Source organism: Haplochromis burtoni, unplaced genomic scaffold (genome assembly GCF_018398535.1).
Source record: "Haplochromis burtoni strain Fernald_Lab_line unplaced genomic scaffold, NCSU_Asbu1 Contig_197, whole genome shotgun sequence".
In the NCBI taxonomy this organism is placed as follows: Eukaryota; Metazoa; Chordata; class Actinopteri; order Cichliformes; family Cichlidae; genus Haplochromis; species Haplochromis burtoni.
The window spans coordinates 72,779-83,427 of record NW_024582558.1 but is presented as its reverse complement, the minus strand read 5'-3'; the positions used below and the strand labels follow the sequence as shown (position 1 = coordinate 83,427).

Genomic DNA, 10,649 nt, shown 5'->3' with positions numbered 1-10,649 from the left:
TCCTCAGTCACACTGGTGGCATTGCAAAAGACAGTAGCGGAGCTGTTATTGCTTGTCCTTCAGCTGAAAAGATCTGGTTGGCCAGAGAACTGAGAGCTTTTGTTCTGAAAGCTGAAAAATCTGGTGTCCAGCCTGTGCGATTTTAAGCTTTGCGCCCTGGGAAATGTGTTATCTAAGCGGCGCATGCAAGAAACCCTGACATTAATCTTTAATTAAGGCCTTTACAATTTCGGACGACATGCCTGAGAGTGTGAGAGTTACTGTAGTGGATAGATATGAGCAGTGGGGAGGGCCAGGAAATATGTTATATCTTGTGGTGAGCTCATTTTGTCTCATCAAAGTCAAAGCTCTGTTGATCTGCCAAAATATTGCCTGGCTTTTTAAAATTTATTTATTTTTTTCCTTTTTCTCATCTGTTTGGCTAATCATGAGGCACACTATGAGGTAAGCTTGTCACTGAGGAAGCTTTTTTTTGTATCATTTGAGAAAATAGATAACAATCCCCAGAGGTAATAATAGTGAAACGCGCACTGTCGTTGTCTGTTTTCTACACAGTGCTATAAGTTCTACCATGAAGGTCTTCTGATAACTAAAGTGAATTTTTTTTGCACTTCTTCTTTTTCATTTTGTTTTTGGTAATTGTTTGTCGAAAGAGCCAAGTGATAAACCTGCTGGTAAAACCAGCATGCCACTGAAGCTGTTCTTGTGTTGTGACAGCTGCTGCCTGTGTGATGTTCCACAAAAAGTCCCCAAGACACAACCTGTTTCATCCTGGCAGACAATTCACATGAAAAAAGACAAGTCTCATATGAAACGAAATGGGACTTAGGTAATTGTTTTGATTACTCCTTTCCCTGTTCCCAGTTGGATGAAAGCATTACAAAACTGAAAGTGAAGGTTTTAGGGAAGACGAGACTGAGGAAAAGTAGCAGCACATCTCCCTGCGGCAAGATTTACTCGCTGGCAACAATGAGAGACAGATGGGAGGGTGGTGGTGGGAACAGGAGAGGGGGGACGGGAGGGGTGCGGGGGGGTCACACCTTTGTGAAGCAAAGCAATTGGGAGCGATTAAACTCTCATTCGCCGTAGGGACTATACACTTTGAGGCAGAAGCTGGCTCCAGCAGCGCCTGCAGCACAGTCCCTTTTATCTCCACTCCTCAAGAAGACCCTGTAAATGCCATGGGAGTTGTTAAAGGGAAGCACGCAGTGTTCTGCTGGGCGGGTTCGTGGTTAATGTTCAACATCATGACGGCAAATGAAAAGAATTTTCTTGAGGTTGCCTGCCCTTGCAATGGATAATCTATGCAGTGAGATTGTGGCTTAGCCCATGTAATTAAACTCATGACCTACACAGTTATATGCCGTTACTTTTTTTTTTTTTTTCCCCATGTGTGACAGCCAATTCCTCAACTGGTCACTTGAAGTTTGCTCTAAAAGCAAATCAACCACTCCAGACTCTCATGATGACATGTGAAATACACAGCAGAAATAAACGAGTCTTTAAAAATCAAAAACAACAACAAAACTAGAGCTACTCCTCTCCTCCAGAGAACTGCATAAAGAACTCACGTGATGAAACTGTATATTAACAGTATTAAAGAATGAGACTCAGGCAGGAGTCTCTGTGTACTGAGGTTTGGAGCCGACTTTGGGATTTGCACTGAGAGTAGAAAGAAGGTGAGAGAGAACCTGGAGAGGTGGAGGTATGCTCTGCAGATAAGAGGAAACAAAGCAAGACAGAATACATGTATGCGAATGAGACTAACAGTGGAGATGCAAGGAGCAGAGGTCATGAAGGTAGATATGTTTAAATACCTGGGGTCAACCACCCAAACCAACTAGAGAGAGGTGAAAGAAGAGAGTGCAGGCAGGGTGGACTGGGTGAGGACGAGTGTCAGAGGGCATTTGTGACAGAAGGACAGAAGCAAGAGTGAGAGGGAAGTTTTACAAGATAATAGTGGAGCTAGACCTGCTATGATCTAAGTTTGGTGACAAAAAGATAGGAGGCAGCGCTGAAGATGGTAAGATTTTCACCATGAGTGACCAGAATAGACAAGATTAGAAATGAGTACATCAGAGGGAGAGCTAGGGTTGAGCTGTTTGGAGACAAAGCTAGAGAGGCAAGGGTGAGATGGTTTGGACATGTGCAGAGGAGGGATGGTAGATATATTGGACAAAGGGTATTGAATATAGAGATGCTGGGCAGAAGGAAAATAGGAAGATCACAGAGAAGAGTCATAGATGTATTGAGGGAGGATATGCAGAGGGTTGGTGTGACAGAGAAAGATACTTGGGAAATTTTTATTCAAAACAACATAAACAACACAGTCTCATGGCTATAAATTGCTAATGCTACCCTGTCATATCCAAAGTGGGAGACCCACCTGATACTGGGATACAAACGTCAGTGTAAGAGCAGCAAATTTAGGTCTGAATAATCTGCACAGAGGTCAGAAAGTGAAATATTTGCATCCAAAAATATAGTGCAAAGTATTATAGCATAGAAACAATGAGTACACTGAAACTTTACATGCAAGATAAATGCATTCCACCACTCCTTCTATTCATGCCGTCAATCAATCGTACTTCTCATGTTAAGAATACCAGTATACTGCTGTTTACATACAGTTGCTGATGAAAGCTGAAGCCCCCAGTCAGCACAAGTAGATTCTACTTCTCATTGCTTCGCTTTTCCACCATCTGAAAACAAAAGATGATCAAATGCGTCATATGTTTTTTTTTTTTGTTTACCCTCAGCCGTTTTCATCATAGTTTTGGCTGTTAGGAATGCACTCTGATTCCACAACCAGCAGCACAGGCTGGCTCAGGCATCTCAGCATCTATTGTAACTGGCTTCTCATCAACACGATAGCACCAAAATGCTCGGGGACTCCTCCATCACTGAAAGGCACACAATCACAGGTTGCTAGCCAGGTTATTACGAGTCATTCATCATCTGGGCCTGCTTTGTGTTTCTCTACCTTAAGCTTTGCTTCAAATTCAATGCTTTCAAATCCCCCGTACTTGCCCATTTGCCTGTTCATTACACTTCTTTTCAGCTTCCTCAATATGTCTTTTATCTCTCCTCCACCATTTCCCCAGCTTGGCCCAACCTCAGCCAGCCAGTGCACCTGGCTCGTGGGTCTGTGCTGTAAGAGCTCCATAAAACACAAGGCACAAAATGGACCCAATCAAAAGCTATATACAAGCTTTGATGCTGCACTACTGTGTGCATGACAGCATATTGCATCTGCACCTTAAGAGAAGAAGCAGCCAAAATAACAAACAAGCCTCGCCCATTGTTCTTTTGATTTGCTGAACACATTGCTGCAGCTTCTTAATAGACATGTGAGGTGGAATTAAAATCCATCTACAATGTTGAATTCCCAGAGAGTGCAGGACAGATCAAGAGGCAAATGAGGAAATCCACACAATCCATATCAGTTTGATATCATGTGGGGTTTTTCCTCCTGTGCAGGTTCGTGCTGGCAGCACCATGGCAACCACAGCATTGATTGGCCGATGTCTCCCACTGTGCACAGCGCAGGTCTTGTTATGTGGGATATTGGTTTTTTACTTGCCTCCCTGGCTCCTTCATGGTGTGTATTAGCCGTGGTTTCTCGGGCGCCGGGTCGTCATGTATGCTTACCTTTCATTTGGTTCTGGATGACTTTGAAGGGCAGCATGTGGAGCGAGACAGAGACGACTGTGACAAAACACTCAGAGGCTCTGAAACAGAGCCAGTGCTATCAAGTCCCAACTCCTTTATTAAACATGTCATGAAACTCCTAACATTTGTGATTGAATTTATTGATTCTGTACCATTTCTCTATAAAAAAAAAAAAGTTAGTTTGCATCCAAATTTGAAATCTAAATCTTTAGCATTGTTTGACGTTCCTGATTAAATAAACTCCAGTTGTCAGTGAGAATTATTCCACTCCTTCTAATTAATATGTTATGCTTCTCCATATTTTAAAAGCAGTCCCTGTATCTCCCAACTTCATGGACTCTCACTGATTCAGTGAAAGGTTTTATAGATAAGAGTGACATTGTTCATTTTGGTTTTGTAAAACTTTATAAAATGTTCATTCACTCACGCACTGCTGGGAAATAACCTTGTCACTCGTGTTTCATCGAATTCTTGCAGAAAAGTGAAAATCCCCCAAGAACACTTTTTTAAACGTGTTGTTTTTAAACTTGACAGCAGCATGGTGGCTCAGCTGTTAGTGCTGCTGCTGCCTCACAGCAAGAGAGTTTGATCCAGGATAGCCTCCTTCTGTGTACAGTTTGCATGTTCTTTACATGCCTGTGTGGCTTTTTCTCCAGGAGTTCAGCTTTATTTAGGTTACAGCTACCGAGACACTTCTGATTATGTGATCTCTTGAATTCTGAAATTACTAATTTCTGGTTAACCCCCCCCAAAACCAACAACACATACATAAAAAAACATACATATGAGATAATAAATGTTCATGACAGCCACCTCCATATTTTGTTCAAGTGATGATCACTAATTGTCTTCATTTGATGAATTAAACTCTGTTTGAAGTGAAGGGAAATGGACTTTGAACTTGATTTTTTTTATTGTACGTATGCATGTGTATAAACATACATAAACGTTTAGTTTCTAAATAAAAAATAAAATAAAAAAGTAGAACCAGCAGATTGTGCTGATGTATCATTTTATGGCCTAGGAATGTGTAAAATGTTTTCAGCCCACCTTCTGTGGTCTCATTATTATTCCTGCTATCATTGAACAATATTATCTTGGCTCTTCATATGAACTTAGAAAAAGTAAAGGAATTTATGTTGGGTTGATCATTTCTTGCATTGTTGTTGTAACAGTGCTTCTTGGCAATTAATCTTATAGTTGTTGGAAAACCTGTTTATTTTCCCATAGTAAATGGTAAATGGGCTGGTTCTTATATGGGGATTTCTACGGTACTTGAGCACTTAAGGCACCCTATACAATATGCCTCATGCACCCATTCATATAATCAAACATGGAGTGGAGTTTTTCTTTATTTAATTAGTTTTATTTTTTGTCATAATTTGTACATTTTGTTGTACAACGTTCTACAAAACAAAAATGTTCTAAGAGTTGGGTTTAAATAGATTGTTTAAGTGTATATCTACTAAGTGGAGATAACACTGCTGATAACACTGTAAATTGTAAAATGCCTGTATTTATATATATATATAAAAGATGGTGTTGTTTTTAATGCACTGGGCACATGTTAAACAGACACTTACCGTACAGAGGCTTATGTATCCATTTACACCGGCCATAAAACTTATACAGCATGTTAGACTGTATAAAGTCCCACTTTAACAACACTGTTTGCTTCAGAATGCATTTTTGCCTGACAGTGCATTTTCAGAAAATATGTGACTCGTGTTGACCAATGGGCCAAGAGCACAAAGCTTTACACGTTACAGTACCCCCTCACACACCACCCCCAATTTCTCTGGGATCATCTGTACACTTTCATTAAGTATGCAGTAAAAAGAGCAGAAAGCTTATGAATATTGAAATGAATAATGTATGTTTTCTGCTTTAAGCTACAACTGCATCTGAGTAAAGCAGGCTTGCTCTTGCTGCAAATTTAAAGAAACTTCAAATGTCAATTATTAGTTTTAGTGAAAATGTATGTTGTAAGAGTATGATCTTTTTTTTAATGTCGTTCTTCACACTGAAGCAAAACTAGTTCTTGATTTAGAGTCATGTAAATGCTGTTTAGTTATCCGCTGGGCTTTCAAAGCAACGATTCAAGCCCCGACACACTGCAGACATATATTCAGTATGTTGTGATCCATTGAGCTTACTGGTGTGTCTTAGAAGTCAGTGCACAACAAAGTAAGCATTCATTTGTTTAATCTAACTTATTTTTAAATACAGCATTTACAATACAACATTTGAAATGATATGTATAAAAAAATATATGTCATCTTACAATACAGTACCAATTAGAGAACGATGGAAAGTAAAACAGACACAGAAACAACATCTTAACACACCCGCTCCACTTAACAATATACAGCATGTCAACTCTAAACCTGGTGAATGGTAGGCTTCTACGTACAGACTCAGAACAATTTCATTAGCAGAAGCTGAACAATAATTCATAGATCCTTACATACAAAAGGAGTTGTTTTATCCACTGAAAATGCTTTTGTTCATGCACTTTGTACATGCTCCACTGGAAGACAGCTCACGTTTCATATAACTCCCACACATCACGTTCACACAGTCATCATTTGCTCAGAGCTTTGGGGACTAGACCTTCAAAGCCAATATAACTGAACAACTTAGATAGTTAGTTTCCTGCAGGTGAATCATAAAGTTCTGCTTTTTCCCTCACAGGTCCGGTGAGGTTTGATGCAGTTACTCTTTGATTTTAGACAATTGTAACCTTAAGAAAATTAAAGGGCCCTTTAAGTATTAAGACAAATGTATAATGGATCCTTTTCACGCGGTTCACCCAAGGCCATAGTATGAACTGAGGTTTCCAAACATATTGCCAATAGCAAAGAATGCTCTGCACAGCAGTTTGCTGATATTCTTTTGAGGAATTTATTCAGGCTTTGTTGATCCTCAAGATGTAAATCTGTCCATAATTCTGCAGTGTGCGGCTACTTTTAGCTGACATCTTATTTCATATAAAGACCAGACAGCAATTTCTCCTCCACAAATATCACCTTCACAACATGGTTGCACTGCTTGGAGATGAGGCTTATTAAAGCTATCCATTACCACTTGTGCAACAGCTAACTGCCCTGTGGTAACATCATGTGTTTATAGCTCATAGGCAGGTAATAAGCAGGTAACACTGGGTTGAATTGGCACCGCAATGTGTGTCACGAAGAATGCCACACACACACGCACAGCACAATGTAAATTGTGCTTCCAAGCATCATCCATTCAAACAACATCCCCTCCAAGGAGCTGATCCATGCAGGTCCTGGAATCATTTACTAAAATGAATAGTGGTTTTCCCAGGGAAATGTTGAGGAAAAACAATAAGCCGTATTGTAAGGTGGTGGGCATTCTAATTTCATTTCAGATAGTACATGGGGGATTTGCTCAGGGAGAATTTCAAGATTGCAGTACAAGCCAATCTGTGAAAGGTCTCGATCTGTAACACTGAACAAGACCTTGAGGGAAAACACGAAACAGGTGGCTATCACACAAGCGGAACAAAGCTGTACAAAACTGTTCCAGCATGCTTAATGATGACCTGCGTGCGCTGCATGTTCCTAAAGAACATCGGTACAATGTAAACATTTCTTGCCACCACTTCAATTTAGAAACTAATGTGACATATAGCAGATTCTGATCACACAACAAGGTTACTTTTAAAGCATGGTACTGAACTGCTTTGGGTATCATGGCAATGATAAGTTAACATGCCATGTGTCTGCTTAATTCTTAGAAGGTTAGCTGTTTAACAATATTGAGCAATGAGCCCAAAAGCATCTTCAGGGGAAACTCAAGCAAGTTCCCCCAAAAGAAACTGTATGAACAGAGATCAAAGATCACGGAGAAGCAACCATGTAAGAGCAGAAACAGTGAAGGAGTGAGAGCCCAGCACTGGGGAAAGAACGAATTGAGATCTTATAGCTCCAGGGAAGATGTTGTTTTGCTGGTGTAGAGAGTGAGGCAAACACAGACCAATTTACTAGGAGGAAAACTGTGTTGTTAAAAAAGAAAGGAAAAAAAAAGAAAGAGTCGTATGAGCAGACCTGGCCCATTTCTCACTGTGCAATCTAATCTCAGCTCTTGGAGAAGATGGGCGAACACAAACAGTGCTCTCCCGTCAGCAGCGCTGACAGGATATACAGTGTTTGAAAAAGAGCTCAACTCAGTCACACATCTGCCTTACCCGTAACTAAGAAGACGATTAAACAGGAAAGAATATTTAAAGCAGAGAAATCTGGTGTTACTTGATGAATATTCAAGGCAACAATGACCTCTGACACTTCCTGATGAGATTTCGAGCTGGAAAATGATTAAGGGTCAAGAGGGGACATCCTCAGAGAGAAATCCAAGGGCTACACTTTTGCCAGTTCATTGTCCGTCATGATAAAAAAAAACAAAAACAAAGAAACAAACAACAAAAAAACCCTACAGGATTTTCAATAAGGTGGTTGTTTAAAGAATACCATGTTACACTTAATAATAAGTCCTTCAATTATAAATTAGTACTTCATAATACTCCGAAACAAAAAACTGCAGCAAATCAGTAGTACACTGTCCTACAAATAAAATTTGTGTTCATCATTTACATGAAGTGCCTTCCTGAAAAGCTTTCAAAAACATTCCTAAATAATATATAGTTATTTGAATTACTAATGGGTGAGTGGGTGTGATGACTGAGCGTAGTATCAGCTCAACAGTTTCTAAAATTTGACAGTTATTAAATATGAATGATACTGTACACCAAATGGACGCATAATCATGCATTTATGACCTTGACGGTGTTCAATGCGGTGCTCGTCTTTCACAGTTATCATTTTGAGCATATTAAATGTGTGAATGTATGAAGAAAAACTCTTAATGACTACACTTTCAACTGAATTTCCCCACAACTTTGTTATTGTCAACAAATCCCATGAAAAAAAAAGCCAACACAAAAACTCTGCTCGATCTCTCAAAACTTTCCAAAAACTCCACTGCTGTTACTGCTGGGCGCTGTAAGCAAAGGATACATTATTTTGTATTTAGTGCTTTGGCAACCATGTAAGAGCAGAAACAGGGTAAAATGATATTTTGGATAACTGAGCTTAACGACACTGAGAAACAACATGCTGTATATCACACTGGAGATAGAGAGTACAAAATAGTATGTTTTAGTCTTTTCATGGAATTTTGTTACAGAAACAAAATACTGAAATTGTAAACCATATTTTCCTTTGGGCAGGAGAATAGTCAAAACAAAGCTAAACAAAAACCCAACAATCAGAACATTGTGACATGATATTACTTAAAGCTGCTAAACAATAACAGTGAATTATCACCCAGCCGTGTATTAAGGATCGCTATCAAAAGCTGAAATGGATAAACTCCTGTAACACTTCAACATGTGTTAATGAACACTTTGAGGTCAGCTGAACAGTCCTTGAGAATGACTGTGAAGATGCTCCACTAAGAGTACAACTTGCAGGTAAAAAACTATAGATTGATTTGGCAATCAAAACGAGTATCAATAAATACATATAAAATGAATAAATAAATCTGGAAATACATACATTACTAAATAATAATAAAAACCTTTGCCTTTATGACATATTAAAAGTCTCTGTATAGTCATCATTGGCTGGGGGGTTGCGTAGTCCATAAACTTATACTTCTGATAATGAGCCATTCTTTCTGGCTGCCTGTGACCACAATGCGTACACACTCAATGTCAAAGGCTATTTTGTGGTCTACGTCATGGACCTCAATGTTGCCATTTTTAAACTCTCCTAATGTGATATAAGAGGAACACTGTTTGCCTTTTTTAGTCCCAACTAATTTCTCTCCTACTTCCAGAGCTCCGTGATGAAGAATGTCATTCTGCCGGTCATCAGACCCAGTAACAATCTTAATTTTACTGATTTTGGTAGATTTGTTAAAGACTACAATAAAGAAATCTCCAGTGGAGGGAGGTTTTCCCCAAAAGTATTCGTCCACTGTGCTGTAAGCCTTGGTGGCGTCATAGTTTTCAAAGACATTGATGTTTGTGTAAAGGCTGGCGGGGGGGTTGTCGGGAATGTCTATGGAGTCTTCCTCAAAGTCATCGTCCTTCAGCTTGTTCTCGGCACCCTTATAAGAGGAGTAGTAGCCCATGTGCTGGAACAGCGAAGGCTTGAAGCGGATCACGTCCTTCTGTGCAAGCAGGCCTCTGAAGTGGATGAGGAGCCAGTCGCAGGGCATTTCCTGGTAGAACATGAGCAGGAAATGAGCCAAGCGCGGCAGGTCTCTGGAGTGATACAGCTTCCCGATGTAGCCCAGCTTGGAGAATTCCAACATCACCCAGTAGGAACCTTCTCTGGAGGTGATCACCTTCTTCAGTGCCGTCAGGAAGTTCCTGGAGCAGCGCACATCGTCCTCTAACATCATGTAGAAGTCGGAGAGGTTTGTGCAGAAGTTGAGCAGGAAAGCGTAGTCCACGTTCTGCTTGGAGCGGAAACGGACCCTGTCCTCTGGGTCGTTGTAGTTCCTTTTCAATCCGTCCAGAGACGGATAGTACTCCTCTGGAGCTTGGATTACTAAGAGACGTCCAGCTATGATGTGGTGTGCAAACTTCCTGGTGATTTCCTGCACCAGGTTCTCACACCAGACCAGGTCGAAGTCCGCCAGATGGACGACAACCACAATCTCTTTCAGTTCCTCGTAACTGGACTGATCAAATATGGATTTGATCGTTTCCAGGAGGTAGTTTCCTCTTTTTCTTTTGACAGATGAGAGCCCGATGGTGAGATACTCTGTGAATAAAAAATATGAATGTCAACTTTGATCACTATTTCCAAAAACATCTTTAAAGGACAGGTTTCAGATGAACTGCATATGTTTCAACGCTGTCTGAGAAAATATACTCCTAAAATTGTAAACGTGAAATTAGAGTTTAAGTAAATTTATTTCAAGGTCTGCTTAGTAGTTGCTTC

At 40.1% G+C, this 10,649-nt stretch overlaps 1 protein-coding gene across 1 annotated transcript in view; it reads right to left on the bottom strand.

The window, feature by feature from the left end:
- Window positions 1–5,098: 5,098 nt before the first annotated feature.
- Window positions 5,099–10,649, bottom strand: part of mgat4c (mgat4 family member C) — a gene marked incomplete at its 5' end in the record, with an annotated part of 74,645 nt that continues 69,094 nt past the window's right edge. The window contains 1 exon segment of the mRNA XM_042226098.1: window positions 5,099–10,469. Coding sequence (XP_042082032.1) covers window positions 9,313–10,469 — 1,157 coding nt within the window. The 3' untranslated portion in view covers window positions 5,099–9,312.